The following is a 16,871-nucleotide window of genomic DNA, read 5'->3' as shown; positions in this document are numbered from 1 at the left end:
GTGGAGTGATGCTAAAACAATACATAAAGCGTTCGTGTCACGCTAAATTTCAACTTTTTCGACCCCCTCCCCCTCCCCCTTTGTCACACTTTTTGTATGAGTCCTTCGAAAATTTTGTAAGGCATGTCACGCTTGGCTCGACCCCCTCCCCCCTTGGAGCGTGACGTAATTTGTGTATGACCCCTATTGCGATAATCGTTTCATCTTTTATAAGGCAAAATGTATGAATTTCGATAGTCCAGTTCGCTGCTTGTGCAGAGCACAATGTTTAATGGACCGATGCTCGAGTTCACTATCTGACGTTTGAGCGGTGCCGTGTTATTTGGTCACGTATGAACGGCACCGCTCAAACGTCAAATTAGTGAACTCGTGCATTGATCCATTGGACTAAAAACGAAAACGAATTGGCATCACTGACCCGAGGTAGAGAAACCAAACCAACTTGCACTGGGGTTAATTTAGAAGCGCACCCAGCTCTCGGTCTTTGTGCTCGATTCGATCAGCTGATATGGTGCTCGAATTCTCTCAAATTTGACAGTTCAATCCTCATCGCGGAAGAAAAACACATCCATCGCAGTGTCCGTGGCTCGGCTTTTTCGCGTGAAAACGTAACAATTTCGGAGTTTTCCTCAATCTTTCCGGTTGGAAACGGGTAACAGCCAGCCCCAAGATGGCATCGAATACCGGTGGTGTGAAGCCCATGACCATTACGGGCCGCATGGTCCGTGAGCGGGAGCGTTTGCTGGGAATGTCCCCGGAGGAACGTGCCTGGCGTGCTCAGTGGCTAAAGGACCAACAGTTGTCCCACAACGAACCCCGTCACGTACCGGAATACTGGAAGGAGAGATTGAACCCGATTCGCCGCGCCTATCGCGCTCCCCTGGACATGGTGCAGAAGGGCCTGACGCCGGTTTTGGTATGTTTTAATTTGGGATACAAATGGGAGAAGCGTTGATTATGTAATGAATGGTTTTCATACCGCAGGGACTTGAATGGGCTCATGCAATCCGTTTCTGGACCGGGAAAATTGCTCTCATTGGGTTCAGCATCTACGCGGGAGCTTACTATTTTAAATATAACCAAAACGTAAGTGAATTCCTTTTCCAACGGCCGCGTAGAGATTGACATTGGCTTTGTATCTTTTAGGACTGGACCCGAAAGGGCGGTTGGCGGGTGATTCACTCCCGAAAAGCGGTCGTTCCTGGCGATGAGGGTTATCCCAACTTCCCCCAGCGCTCCACCCCAGCCGATTACGCTGCCCGAGGCTTTAAGCAGTCTCCGATATAGTTGCATACGGTAACAAACAACTTTTGATTTTTGTAGATTATGGTCGAAAATGTACGAAATAATGCGTTGCAAATTGATGCGAAGCGAATGGGGACTTTATTCTGATGACTGCATTGGCATGCTGTGCTGGAAAGGCTCTCTTCTTTGCGAACCAACAGTCCTGATGACCTTATGTTTCTGCGATAATTTCTTCAATTTTCAGCCGAAATAAGGGTAAGTATATTGACTGATATATAAATTATCATTTAAATGGTTTCGCATTACGCGTCTTACACAGTGTACTCTGTGCCTTTTCACCTTTGACAACTCTGAGGTTACCGAACGTTACAACGAAATTTTAAAGCGAAAAGCTATGTATAATCTTTTAAAGCGCATGATACTAACAAAATGACACAAAATCGCCTAAATTTATGCTTCGACCATTCTTTATCGAGCCCGTGGTCATAAAGCTGTTGTAATGTTCTAATCTGAAATAATTACGACCTCAGATGCTGTTGTAGTGTTTCATTTGTTGTGAAACATTTCAGAAGAACCAGAAGATTCTATGAATTAGAGTTAAATGTTATCGAAAATTCTCGAATGCTCTGTTGAATGTTTGTTGTAGTATTCTATAATTTATTGTCATCTTCCGAAATCACAGTTGGAAGGAGACCTTCAGGGGGGAGGGACCATCGACTCATGGAAATATCAAGGCATACTTTGGAAAGCTGTTTTAAGGAACCATCATTGTACTTAACTATTAAATTTTGATTTTAGTGTGCTTCCAAAAGTCGCTATCGTCTTTGAATCTAGGTCGGAATTGGCGAAACCCCAAAAAGTATCGTAACAGGAATTCCTGGCTAATGTTACAGAAATCTCGAAAAATAATTTTGAGTAATCAATGGAGGTATCTTTGGAGAAATACTGCTTGATTTCTTGAAGATAGAACATCTGGATGGATGGAAATCCTATCGAAATCGATAGAAGAATCACTGGTTGAGGTCATAGGATGTCTATAGAAATTCCTATAAAAACACCTTTTGGGATCTTAAAGGTGCTGGACAATTGTTCAAAGAAGTATTATTTATGAATGCCGTTAATGATTCAAAATGTAAATTTCTGAAGATATCTGTGGAGTAATATGAGTTGATTTCCGATGAAATTACTTAAAAAATCTTTAAAAATGCGAGCAGTGATACTTGTTGTAGTATCATGATTACCATCAGTGTACCAATAGTCGCTCATGTCCCTATTACTGCTCACTAGTATAAAAACGGATTTTTCGTATAAAAATGGGATTTTTTTGATCGGGTATCGTCGGGCGTGGGGTGACTTGCAACACATTGTAAATAATAACTGAATTTCATCATAAAACACAAATTTCAAAAGAAAATTCGTTATATATCGGTGCTCCAATACGTGTTTTTTTTTGTTATTTTGTTTTTTACAAGGGGGAAATCTGCAAATAAATCCCCTGCCTGAGAAGGTACAGTGACTCAATTTCATTTTCGTACGGGACACTGTTTTCATATCAAGTTGGTAAAAATCTATTAAATGGTGCATGGACTTCGATATACTTTATCAAAACAAATGTCATAGGTGTCATCTATTGTTTGGCAATGACAAACTGTATCAATTGGCTTAAATCTTTGGTATAATGGAAAAGTATTGAGATTGTGTCTATAATTGACCCAATTCCATATTCGTACACCTAACAAAAAATAAATATACAGCATTCAAAACTAATTTTTAATGGACTAGATGATTACTTAAGCTCTTCGTTGTGTTGTTCAGATGCAGTAGAATACGTTTGGAAAATTTATAAGCGGACATATTTGAAACTTAAGTAAATTTAAGAAAAAATACCAGTTTTTCCATGTTTTTTGCTAAAATTTTCGGTAAATCGAACAATAAATTGCATTTTTTTCAAAATCACTTCCTTAAGAATGATAACTGCGAATATTGCACAAGTTTCAAAAAATTATAATCAGTTTTAGAATAGCTAGGAGTGGATATCGACAACTTATACTTTTGAATGTTAGGTAATATAACATTTATAACAAATCCAAAACCAAACATATTAGTCAATTTCTTTATGTTTGGCTCCTAAATGTATATACAAAACCCATAGTTAATGCTCCTATCAAAACATTGCGTAATTATCATTTTTAATTTACATTTTTCTACCAAACATGATTATAGAGATTTATAGAATAAATATTATTGCCATAACCGCAACACAAACGTTTTTTAAAATGATGAAAACAACATGATATATTCTATTAAATAGTACATCAATGCTCTCTGCTCATTCAAGTTATTTTGTATTTTTCTTATAAAACCAATAAATTGCAAAATAGGGTGCTATTTTGAATATAATTTGAACATTATTTCAAAGATAATTGAATATTACGATGACATCAATTATGTGAAGGTATGTACAGCGTAGTTTAGGGTACTTTATTGTAAAACGAAGTTCGTAGTTCAAATTATTTTTATAGACAAATTCAAAATTAACATTTAACTGTTGTTTAGAATGAAAATTTGGTTTACATTGATTAAAAATATCATTTTAGAAGAGTTTTGAGCTTATGGCACAACAATTTCCTGAACTCAAAAGGGATAAAAACTGTTTATGATTTCTGTAAACTGTATATATTTCAACTAAATTTCTATCAGAGCTTACGAGTATAATCTATAGATTGGATCCAATGACAAAAATAAACGTTATTGTTCGAATTATAGGATATTGTGTGTGTGTGTGTGTGTGTGTGTGTGTGTAATCCAACTAACACCCACTGTCCGGCAGTGATATTATGGAAAAAATCTTTCTGCAATGGTTTTGCAGAAAGCTTTAATTGTTCGAATTATAGGATATTATATCAAAAATCATTGGAAAACTGGCATTTCTCATAATGTTACCTAAATTTCATATATGTCCACTAATAAATTGTCCAAATGTATTTCACTACATCTGAACATCATAATAAAGCACTTCAGTAATCAAATAGAGCTTCTAAATTTAGTTTTGAACGTTGTGCGTTTGAATTTTGGTAGATGTACGAATATGGAATTGGCAAGGCTGGTAGCGAGTCACTTTTTAGTGACTTGGTCACTTTTTTTAAGCCAGTCACTTTAAAGTCTCTTTTTTGAAGCCATTTCAACTAAAGTCACTTTTTTCGTCAAAAAGTCACTTTTCTCAACTATTTTGAGCTAAATTTTCAAGAGAAAATTACGAATCGGCTTTCTTTCTATTTAGGCTAAGTTTTAATTTAACTTCCTGTCAGTTAAAAACTTTAGTTCATGGTTTTCTTGTGAAAAAAGTTTATTTTTCATAGAATTCCACGTAATTTATAAGAGTATCTAAGTTATCATTAGTATGGTGTAAGTTCATTGTTGTGAAACTAAAGGTTGAAATGTTAAGTATTGCTTTTGAAAATCTCTGAAAAACTTTTGTGATATTTGTCTTCTATTATCGAACACTACGCTTTAAAATATGCATCCAAATTATTCTCTTTGTCTTTGAAATTCGTCTTTTTTAACCAAACCATATTATCTTTTTTTAAATTTTACAAAATCTATCATATAAATATTTAACACTAAAACACAAAACAAAGAATAATTATTTAATGTTCTATTTGGGATTAGAAACTTACACATACTTCTTAGGATAGTCTTTATTTACAAACCAAACCTTTGAAAATGGCCGGATAGACCTTGGGTAGAGTATAAGCATTTTTCTTCCTCTGTTTTTCTTATGCATGTATTTAAGCATCTTTCAGGAAAGTATATTATCTATTCTTTCTAGGAATAAATTTTAAAAGAACCTCTTTTGAAGCTGTTTGAGAATGGATTAATACATAATACAAAAATGCTTCTGAGAATTTATCGTTTTCATTGAATCGCTCATGAAATCATGTATGTTTTCTTCAAAGTAATATGGGGAGTCGGATCTTCTTCTTGGTACTTTTGATTCACTTCGGCGGGAGGTTTTTAGAAAACCACGCAGTTTATGTTTGACAATAATATGCGCGGTATTGAAGTATTTTTAATTATATAGTTTATGACAATTCGACCAACTATATCCACCAATACCAAGTGAATCATGAACGTGTCTTAGTAATTTTGATTAAAATATCAGAAGCTTTGTGCTAATAACTTTTTTAAAAGCATAACCCAGATGAACGCCCTTACAAACCTATCGTCTTTATGCTAAATGTCATTTCGGCCAAACGTACCTCCCATCAAACTTGCTGATGGAAAATTTCAATTTCGCTCTGCGTTCGTAGGACGCATCTATGATACATTGGTCTTAAAAATCATATTCGATCTTCTATCATCGTTTTAATTGAAATATTGATTGATGGCCAAATATTATATTTTCCGTAATCTTGATCTAGTTACACAAAATAAAGCTAATAGAAAGTATCCTCACGCGCATTTTATATTTGATCCAACTTCATATATGCGCTTATATTTTTTCTAAACCAAATCTTAAATTATTATAGACTTGGAGTAATGGAAAAAAATGAGATCTATACAGTTTACAATGAATTCAATTTTAGCGGTTTTTAAAGAAGTCATTTTTTGAGAGTTTAAATGTAAATGTAAAATGACAAAAAATTTGATTTCACAAATAGGTATGCCAAGTTGTTTTAATTTTTTTTTATATTATTGAATAAAATATTTTGGTGATATAAAAGACACAAACGGTGATCTTCTTCAAAACATGTTTCTAAAATTTTGAAAAGTTTGGAAATCTGATAAAAAAGGATTATTTGTGTTGATGCTAATTTTTCTTTTTAAACAAATTGGTGGCAATATCTTGAAATTTTGGAAATAACCAAATTTGGTATCTACTCTACTAGACCTACTACCTACAGTAGATCATATTGGGTATTCCTTTCTTCATCGTAAAACAGTGTTGTAGAACTGAAAAAAAAAAATTAATTGCGTTTTGATTTTCAAGTCATTTTTAGTCACTTTTTCGAGAATCGGAAGTCACTATTTAGTCACTTATTTCTCAAATCTGGTCACTAAAATAACTTTTTTCGGCATCACTTTTTGCTACCAGCCTTGGGAATTGGGTGAATTTTAGACATCAATTCAATACTTTTCTATTAATCCAAAGATGAATGTAAATGGAAACATTTTGTGACTGGCAAACAATAGATGACACCTATTACCTTCAATGTGGATAAAGTATTTGTAGCTCAATACTTCATTTAATAGTTTTTTACTAACTTGATGTGGAAACAGTATCCTGTACGAATATGAAATTGGGCCACTGTAACTCAGGGAATGCGGGGATGACGCACCAACGACGACCCGCTAAAACCAGCCTATGCACTGTGCTTGAGCAATTCTTTTAGAATTATTTTTAGTGACAGCCGTAGTTACTGCATTCCAGCACTCGGCATCCGCACACATTCTCTCTATTATATTGTCGGGGGACGTGTCCCCTCCGCATGTAGTGAGCATGCGACCTCTCACTACAATGAAACGGGGGCAATCGAACATGACATGCTCCGCTGTTTCCTCCACCCCAGCACGATTGAGGCACGCAGGAGATTCTGAGTGCCCGAACCTATGCAGGTACTGTCTATTGCAACCATGTCCTGACAGAAACTGCGTCAGGTGGAAGTTCACTTCCCTATGGTTTCTACCTGAGACGAGACTCGCGAAGACGGTCTTCTTTTTCTGTGATTGCTGAGTTTTTTTCTTATTCCACTTTGTGTTTATACCAATTATGCGCATGCTGTTCAAATCCTCACATGAACCTCTCGGCAAAAAATGATTGAGTTTGCATCACATCGAATCATAAATAGCCGTTTGAGTGAAATTTTATGCCAGCAAACGTAGCAGACATTAGAAATAATTAATCTTCTGCTTAGATTTATCAGCAACTTTGGAAAAAAAACTGCCCCGCCGACTGAGGTTTTTATTAACAGTTTACTTTGAACACAATACTTTTCACTTTTTCATCCATAAGAAACGATGGGCTGAATTTGACGTTTCGTGAGAGGGGAATCTGGGCTGCATATGACGTTGATATTTTTCCTCTTCGCGAGTCTCTCTCAGGTTTCTACTATACCAATCTGACACATTTGGTATTAGCCGATGGGTCCATCTACCCTTAGTGGAGTTATCCCATTCCTGCTGCCAGCTTCTGAGCGTTTCCTCTTTACACGTGTCGCGGACTCCTCTGGTACCCCTTTGGTTGAAGCATTGAACATCTTCTTTTATGATGAGCCCGATTTGCGTCATCCCGGCTATGATGCACACGGCCTCTTTAGATACCGTCCGGTATGCACTTTGTAGAAACGCGTCCTCTTCTGACCAGTGTCGTCAGATTTCTCCCTTCGCTGTGCTTTGTTCATTGTCTTCCGTTTTCGTTCTTACTAATACAATCTCATGAGAACCAAGGTAGATAATAATAAGGTAGTGTATAATAAGGTACTCTTATATTCAAAGATACGAGGTGATAAATGTGTGTATGTGTAATATACTACACACTTGCTACTCTTAAGCACATTATCCTGTACGTGCTTTCCAACCGCTTTAGGTTTCTGCTTGTTCTAAGCGCTTTTGACCAGATTGGTCATCTATACCTTAGTATAGATAGCGCCACGCTTGCCAGTAGCTTGCGTTTGCTGGCAATTACAGCAAAGTTGTTAGGCATCATCCTCGAAAGCGCCGCTATAGCCGTAGGCATATTCAACGTGGCTAGCGAAGCTGAGCTTGTCATCGATCAGTACCCCAAGATGCCTAAGGGATTGCTTGGACTCTATGGGGCAATCACCTACCGAGATAAGCGCCCGTTGCTCGGACTTGCGGTTGTTGACCACCACCACCTCAGTCTTGTGACGAGCCAGTCCTAATTTCCTAGACTTCATCCATTCCTCAACTATGGAAATAGAGTGCGCTGCTGTCAACTATACTTCCTCCATCGATTCACCATAGATCACTAGGGTGATATCGTCGGCGAAGCCAACAATCTTAACACCCGTCGGGCAGCCTCAGTACGTCATCGTACATCGCATTCCATAACAGCGGGCCCAGGATTGAACCTTAAGGTACTCCCGCGGTTGTTCGAACGCTTTTCTGCCCCTCCTCTGTGTCATACATTAGAATCCTATCATCAAAATAGCTCTCTAGAAGCTTACACAACTGTACCGGTACCTTGAGGCGGTGAAGCGCGTGTGCTATTGCTTCCCAGCTTGCGCTGTTGAACGCATTCTTCACATCCAGAGTGACAACCGCGAAGTAACAGATGCCGCTCCTTTTATGCTCGATTGCCACCTCAGCTGTCTGAACGACCGACTGGATGGCGTCCAGAGTAGATTTATCTTTTCTGAATTATTCATACTGGTTGTTGGACAGGCCGTCCGCACTCTCCGTATACGGTACTACACTGAACCAAGGAATCATGTCCGATTTATCTGAAAACACATATAGTTTTTTTCCATGTAGTTTTTCACATGACGTTCATCAAGTGTCGAGATGGTTTTGATTGGATTTATCTGATGGAACACATACCTTTGATGTGATAAATATATACGAATTATGGGATTCTGTCAATGAATTTCATGTAAAATTCAGATGAGAATAATTGATTTGGGTAATAATTTCCATGTGATATTATAATAAATTTTAAATGAACTTTTTTTTTGTTTCACAAAATTTAACAAACAAAATATTTGAATTTCGAAACGATTTATTGATAATTTATCCGCTTTTGCTCCAAAACTCTTATTACATTCTTTTCATTGAAATCAGAATTGAACCAGAAAATAATGTTCTACATTAGCAACGTATTCGGTGGACTACCAAATTTATCACCAGTGTTGTGTTTCCAGATTGTTGATTTGCTGCACCAGTAACTTGGGCGATAAAGTTCTTAGAACTGCTGCTTTTCTGTAATTTTAAATACAAAATATTAATTTTACTCCAATTAGTTTTTTTCTAAGCATTCAACTTACATTTCGATATCCAAAATTCCAATACACGTCGCTTTAACAAGATGAACCCGAAGTTTTCAGTAAAATTCTGAAATGCATTCTAAAAGATAATTGTGCTTAGTTATTTGGCATTCTACGAAATTTACACTAAACAGCTTACCATGAAATCTCCGAGAATCCCAAATCTGCGAATAGTGGATCAAAAAGATGCGCCATCTTGAAACTCTGCTATAAGTTTTCACATGTGCACATCACATAGACTTTATCCGGTAACATCCATAACACTTGGTCATGTATAATTTACCGGTATAACAGATAAATATTATTAGGTATCATATTGATTTTTACGTGTTTTGTACATAAAATTTAATGGATACACATAAAATGAATGTGAATTCGATAATCGTAGAAGTATGCGACGTTTTTAATACTATCTATGATATTTCTTCGTTCAGTGTAGCCTGTTGAGAATCAACCTCTCCAATAACTTGCCCGTCGTATCTAGTAGACATATAGGACTATACGCCGACGAGTCATCAAGTGCTTTCCCCGCCTTTGGTAGTAGCACCACTTTCTGTCGCTTCCATACATCCGGGAAGATTCCTTGATCAATGCAGCGTTGCATCGTGGTTCTGAACATGTATGGATCCGCGTTCCCTGCCGCTTTTAAGGCAACATTCGGGATACCATCGGGTCCCGGTGCCTTGTTTGACGCGAATGATTTCACGACTTCGTTCGTCACTCTCGCCACATCTTCTCCTTCATCTGCCGCATACGGCGCTGGGGACCATGGGCTTATGGGATGGTGCGGGAGAGTACATCGATTATCGGTCGCAGCAACTCGGGCGACTTCTCTTGGGGCGTTATGGCATCTTTGGTCTTAGCCATTATCACTCTGTAGGCGTCACCACATGGACTAGAATTGGCACTCTCGCATAGACTATCAAAGCATGCCAGTTTTCGAGAATTGATTTCCTTTTTGAGAGCCAACTTTGCCTCTCTGAATGCTGCACCGCGTTCTTCTCTTTGTGCTTCTGTGCGTGCGCGTTGCATTATTCGTCTAGCCTGAAGGCAGATTGCTCGAAGATTTGCAATTGATTCGCACCACCAGTACACCGGCGGCCTGTTTTCTCTAGGAGGGACTTTTCTCGGCATGGAAGCATCACACTCTCGTGATATCACAGCAACTAGCTCTTCAAATTTCTCAATCGACCACCTTGGGGGCGCGTAACAACTGCAATAGAACACGCCGTTGATTTTTGCTACACTCAAAATAATCCAAACGTTATTGCTACGTGAAAAATCACGTAGATCATTCCAAATTAATTTTACCTCCACTTCACCTGACAAAGGTGAGCATCACTAAGCCATTCATAACCACCAGACAGTGACTCGGTAATTGTTACTGATGTTACCTATCGCACTTTCGTGAAATTCACGTAGGTGCCTAAGTTCATGTTGTCATCTGTATATTGTTTGGGCACCCTGAGCACCCAAAACTCAGGTGGTAAGTCCCACGTCTGCGGCTGTGTTTTTAAATGAAGGAAACTGATTCCCCTGGGCACCCTAATCACTCAAACTTGGTAGATAAGACCCACGCCCGCATCTAGAAAAACGCAATAAAAAGCAACAAAATATCGTAACTGGGCACATTGAGCACTCAAAACATAGGTGGTAAGTCCCACGTCTGTGACTGTATCAATAAACTGAATAACCCAACCCATACAACAAGAAAGAAACCCGGATCCTGAAAAGAAATAAAAATTATTAAATTGGGCACAACTAAGCTACTTTATACCCGACTCACCCCAAGCTGTCAGTCGATCTCCTCTCCGACACGATACGTTTTTTGGAGGAGAGAAACAGCTTCCTACATAAGGCATATCGTTTGCCTGAATCAGGGATGCTGTCAGGATCAACCATCTCTCCGAATCCTCACCGCTACCTCCGCAGCTGCCGGTCGCTCATCGGTTCAATAGCTGATTGGTGGTCTTCTCCCGCACCCGTCGTAGCCGGATTTGCCTCCATATCTCCGACCACATGAACATTCCCCAGATTCCTTGGTCACTTTTAGAAACTAGATATGTGGGCCAGTATACTGCCAAAAATTATTTGAATCCGTTAAGTATTCGCTGAGCGGTGAGGGTTTTAGTATTTTTGCTTTCACTTAGGCCTATACGGGTTGATGAGATTTCTAAACCTGGTGTAGTTGATATCGGATCCAGTGACTTTATTTCAAAATTTTTCCATTGTTCTTGAAAAAAATTCTTGACGATGTTTTGAAGGAATTCATTGATAAAATCTTAGAAAAAAGTTCTGCAAGAATCTCTGAAGAAAATTATGAAAGCCAAGGAGAATTGTTTGGAATAACTCCAGGAAGTATCATTAGAGAACTTGTGGGTTAAAATATCCCTGGCCAAGATCACAGGGTTTGACGGTGCCAAAGTAGAAGTTGCACCCTAATAATATCCGTCTGTAAAACATATCACTTTCCCAATACTTTGGCACACCTATAACGGTTAATGATTTATCATGAAACGGCTGCTTTCAAGCGGAGGATCTTTTATTATGTTTCGGTATATTACACAGCGTAACAAAAATGACATGTTTGCGAGTCTCAAGGATCAAATTATGTGTCTCTAGTAGATTTAGGGTAGCTGTATCTAATGCCCTACTCAGAAAAGTTCCAGCACATCACAATTTTTAGCTACAGATCGCCAAAGTTCTATAAAACTATGGTTTTATTAATGTTTACATGAGATTTAAAGTTGGGGCCCAGATTGCCGTAGCGGTAAACGCGCAGCTATTCAGCAAGACCATGCTGAGGATCGTGGGTTCGAATCCCACCAGTCGAGGATCTTTTCGGGTTGGAAACTTTCTCGACTCCCAGGGCATAGAGTATCATCGTACCTGCCACACAAATGCAAAAATGGTCAATTGACAAAGAAAGTTCTCAGTTAATAACTATGGAAGTGCTCATAAGAACACTAAGCTGAGAAGCAGGCTTTGTCCTAGTTGGGACGTAACGCCAGAAAGAAGACGAAGATGAGATGAGAAGTATGATTTATCAAACTTTTTAGTAATCTTATCCACCAAGCATGCATAGTAGGACTTAAACTTTCAATTTAGATATAATTTAGTTAAAATTGCACGATAGAATTTAGATTAAATCGATTTTTTCAACGTGCTTGCAGTCTCCATACCAAATTCTTCGTTTCTCTTATATGGCAAAATACAATACTTTTTAAACCCCCAAAAAATATATTTTTATCATCGAAAGTATTATGAATTGTTTTACACATGAAGTTTGAATTCTGTGACAAATTAAGTAAATAAATTGCCATACAAGCTGACAAACTTGCATACAAGTTAGCTAAAATAGTAAAATTTTGCATTTTCAACAGTGAATATCTCAAAATCTAGACGTGCTATGATATTTTTAAAAACAGCAATGGATTCAGCAACCCTTAATTCAGTTAATAGCAATATTTTGGTGCTTGAGACAAAATCTTGTTCCGTAGTGTTAACATGGACGCATTTTACGCGCAGCTCGAAAGCGAGTACGACCGCTGCCCAAGCCACGACGTCAAGATCATCATAGGAGACTTAAACGCTCAGGTTGGCCAGGAAGAGGAGTTCAGACCGACGATTGGAAAGTTCAGCGCCCACCGGCTGTCGAACGAGAACGGCCTACGACTGATAGATTTTGCCGCCTCCAAGAACATGGCCATTCGCAGCATCTACTTCCAGCACAGCCTCCCGTATCGATACAGCTGGAGATCACCACTGCAGACGGAATCACAAATCGACCACGCTTTGATCGATGGACGGCACTTCTCCGATATTACCGACGTCAGAACCTATCATGGCGCTAACATTGACTCCGACCACTACCTGGTGATGGTGAAACTGCGCCAAAAACTATCCGTCATTAACAATGTACGGTACCGACGCCCGCCTCGGTATAACCTAGCGCGACTGGCCCAACCGAACGTCGCTGCCGCATACGCGCAGCATCTCGAGGTAGCGTTGCTGGAAGAGGGCGAGCTTGACGAAGCCCCTCTTGAGGACTGCTGGAGCAACATAAAAGCAGCCATCAACAACGCAGCCGAGAGCATCGTCGGGTACTTGGAAAGGAGGACATGTGACGATTGGTTCGACGAAGAATGCAGACAGGTTTTGGAGGAGAAGGATGCAGCGCGGGCTGCAATGCTGCAGCAAGGAACGCGACAAAACGTGGAGCGATATAAAAGAAAACGAAAGCAGCAAACACGCCTATTCCGGGACAAAAAGCGCCGCCTGGAAGAAGCGGAATGTGAAGAAATGCAACAGCTGCATCGTTCACAAGAAACGCGAAAGTTCTACGCGAAGCTTAACGCATAACGAAAAGGCTTCGTGCCGCGAGCCGAAATGTGTAGGGATAAGGACGGAAGCATCTTGACGGACGGACGTGAGGTGATTGAAAGGTGGAAGTAGCACTACGATGAACACCTGAATGGCACGGAGAACACAGGCGCCGCGGGTCACGACAGCGGAGGAAGTGGCTACGTCAGCACGTCGGATGAAGGAAACCAACCTGCCCCCACATTGAGGGAAGTTAAGGATGCCATCAACCAGCTCAAGAATAACAAGGCCGCTGGTAAGGATGGTATTGGAGCTGAACTCATAAAAATGGGCCCGGAGAGGTTGGCAGCCTGTCTGCACTGGCTGATTGTCAGAATCTGGGAAACGGAACAGCTGTGAACAGCAATCGTGCTTGGGTGTTTTCTTGGATATTGAGGGTGCCTTTGATAACGTGTCTTTCGATGCCATATTGGAAGCCGCACGAAACCATGGGCTACCTACAATGATTACCAATTGGATTCATCAAATGCTCAAAAACCGACATCTCTTCTCGACATTGCGTCAAGCAGCGATTCGAAAATTGAGTGTTTGCGGATGCCCCCAAGGGGGAGTCTTGTCACCACTTTTGTGGAATCTCGTAGCAGATACGCTATTGAGGCAACTCAATAATTGCGGTTTTCCAACTTATGGATTTGCCGACGACTATCTAGCTCTGATAGTTGGTATGTGCATAAGCACCCTATTCGACCTGATGCAAAGTGCTCTTCAGGTAGTCGAGAGTTGGTGTCGCCAATATGGCCTTTCGGTTAACCCGAATAAAACATCTATTGTTCTTTTTACGGAAAGACGAAACCGCGATGGAATTCGACCTTTACGTCTTTTTGGCACTGAGATTAATGTGACTGATCAAGTAAAGTATGTCGGAGTCATTCTAGATTCCAAACTTTTATGGACAGCTCACATTGATTTCAGAGTCAAAAAAGCTTGTATGGCCTTCGGTCAATGCCGGCGAACCTTTGGTAAAACTTGGGGCCTCAAACCCAAATATATCAAATGGATTTACACAACAGTTGTTCGACCAATATTGGCATATGGATGTCTTGTGTGGTGGCAAAAGGGCGAAGTGAGAACAATCCAATCAAAATTGGGCCATCTCCAAAGGATGTGCTTGATGGCGATGTCTGGTGCGTTCTCTACAACTCCCACAGCAGCGCTCGAGACCCTTTTCGACGTTGCGCCACTACACATATATCTTAAACAAGAAGCACTTTCTTGCTCTTACCGTTTATGGGTACTGGATCTACTGGAGAAAAATCCAGTGAATCGTAGATCTACACACACTTCGTTGTTTCCACTTTTGGTGAATTGGGACAAAATTGTCCTTGCTCCAAGTGATCTCACAATTGCTTGTCACTTTCCTTACAGGACATTTATCACACAATTCCCTTCACGGGAAGAGTGGACGTCTGGCTATTTGGAAAGAATTATATCAAACAATATAGTATGTTACACTGATGGCTCCCTTCTTGAAGGTAGAGCTGGTGCAGGAGTATATTCTCGTGAGCTAAGGCTGAATCAGTTTTACTCACTTGGTAGAAACTGCACCGTTTTTCAGGCGGAAATATTTGCCCTTATGTGTGGAGTGCAATCAGCACTTCAACAGCGCGTAATGGGTAAAGTCATATACTTCTGTTCAGATAGTCAGGCTGCTATAAAAGCTCTCGCTTCGGCCAACTCAAGGTCGAAACTTGTTATCGCATGTCGAACTCAAATTGAGGAACTGAATTTTTTTTTTTTTTTTTTTTTTTTTTTTTTTTTTTTTTTTTTTTTTTTTTTTTTTTTTTTTTTTTTTTATAAAACGTTTATTGGTCATTTTGGTGAAAGTAAAATATGAATTATGTGACAGATTCTTAAGCTTCACATGAGAGATGGAAATCTAACGCATTTACATCTATCCTAACGTTAACATCAATGAAATTTATGTAAGCAATGAAAAGTTTCAGGATGAAGGCTCTCGTGGAGTGGATTATTCCGTTTAGAGTTGGTTTCACCAGGTCTTCGAAAAGAAATTCTTGTCTGCCGGGAGCGACCGCTGAGAGTCGGTGTTGAAGGTGTCTCCATGCTTGTACTACCCGAGGACAGTTACTGTATTTGTGCTTGAGTGTCTCTACAGCTCGGTTGCAATGTGTGCAAACATTGCTGTCTGCACGCCCGATAGTGTGGTAGAGTTCTCGATAATTACCTTTCCCGTTGGTGATCATGTAGATGTCACTCTTTTGCTGGGGTGACAAGAGAGAAGAGGCGATGTTTTTCCAAATTCGGGTCCATTGGTTGTTTGGATGCAGTCTCTCTACTCTCGGCTCTTCAGTTTGTTCCGTGAAGAAGCGATGGATCGTATTGGCTGAAGGGTTTTGCAGCAGATGCGGCGGTACGATGTTCAGTTGCTGTCGTATCAATTTGATGTCAGGCAAGTCGGCAGGGCATGGGGGTAGGGTTCCGTTTTCTGGGAGCAGCATGGTCTTGTAGAAGGGTGTAATGTCAATCTCGAGCAAATGACGTGTTAGTAACAGCGATTTGGACTTGAAGGCTGTTAGCTGCAGCTTCAAACCTCCCTTTTCTCTGGAACGTGTAAGCTGGTACATTGGTATCCGTGCTGGAACTCCTCTCCATAAGAAGTTGCCCTTGATTTTCGTTAGTTTTGTCATATGAACTGCTGCTGGTGGGAGAACCGAGGAGAGATACCACACCTTAGATGTGGCGAACATGTTGAGAAGATTAACCTTTTCGTGAAGCGGTAGTGATCGGATGGAGTGTAGCCAGAGTATGTGAGAGAACTTGTTTACCATCGCATCCCAGTTTAGCTTTATCATTAAGCGTATAGAGTTGGCGAAAACAATTCCGAGAATCTTCACGGTGTTCTCTGTTCGAAGCCACGAGACGTCGAGAGTGTTCGGTCCGTTGATGTCGCCAATGTCCACTGAGAGTGTTTTCTCCAGGTTGAGTTTCGCACCAGACTCTCTCTCGAAACGGGAAAATATCGAATTTGTTTCGACGATGCTCTGAGTGCTTACTGAGATTATACTGATGTCGTCGGCATATGCGACGACCAAGCTGTTACCTCGAATACGTTCTAGTTTGCTAATGAGTGGCTGGAGATAGATAGCGAAGAGCAGGCTTGATATTGGATCGCCTTGACGAACGCTACGTTCTATCGGGAAAGCAGCTGAGAGGTGGCCGTTCACGAGTAACCGAGACGACGAAAGACTGGCGATATGAGCGAGTAACTCAACAAAATTTCGG

General features: G+C 40.0%; 1 protein-coding gene across 1 annotated transcript; it reads left to right on the top strand.

Moving 5' to 3' along the window:
- Positions 1-526: 526 nt before the first annotated feature.
- LOC5571429 lies at positions 527-1,370 on the top strand. The gene is made up of 3 exons (XM_001659631.2): positions 527-916; positions 985-1,086; positions 1,147-1,370. Exons 1-3 carry the CDS (start codon positions 671-673, stop codon positions 1,285-1,287), a joined length of 489 nt encoding a protein of 162 aa, XP_001659681.1. The 5' UTR covers positions 527-670; the 3' UTR covers positions 1,288-1,370.
- The last annotated feature ends 15,501 nt before the right edge of the window (positions 1,371-16,871 follow it).

This window comes from Aedes aegypti, chromosome 2, assembly GCF_002204515.2.
Source record: "Aedes aegypti strain LVP_AGWG chromosome 2, AaegL5.0 Primary Assembly, whole genome shotgun sequence".
In the NCBI taxonomy this organism is placed as follows: Eukaryota; Metazoa; Arthropoda; class Insecta; order Diptera; family Culicidae; genus Aedes; species Aedes aegypti.
Note: the sequence above shows the minus strand (reverse complement) of the source record. Positions and strands in the feature narration are given on the sequence as shown.

Excerpts from the sequence above, each read along its gene's own strand:
- LOC5571429 (XM_001659631.2), top strand. The coding sequence starts at position 671 with ATGGCATCGAATACCGGTGGTGTGAAGCCCATGACCATTACGGGCCGC. Across the intron at positions 917-984 it reads AGGGCCTGACGCCGGTTTTG|GGACTTGAATGGGCTCATGC; the intron begins GTATGTTTTAAT and ends TTCATACCGCAG. Across the intron at positions 1,087-1,146 it reads ATTTTAAATATAACCAAAAC|GACTGGACCCGAAAGGGCGG; the intron begins GTAAGTGAATTC and ends TGTATCTTTTAG.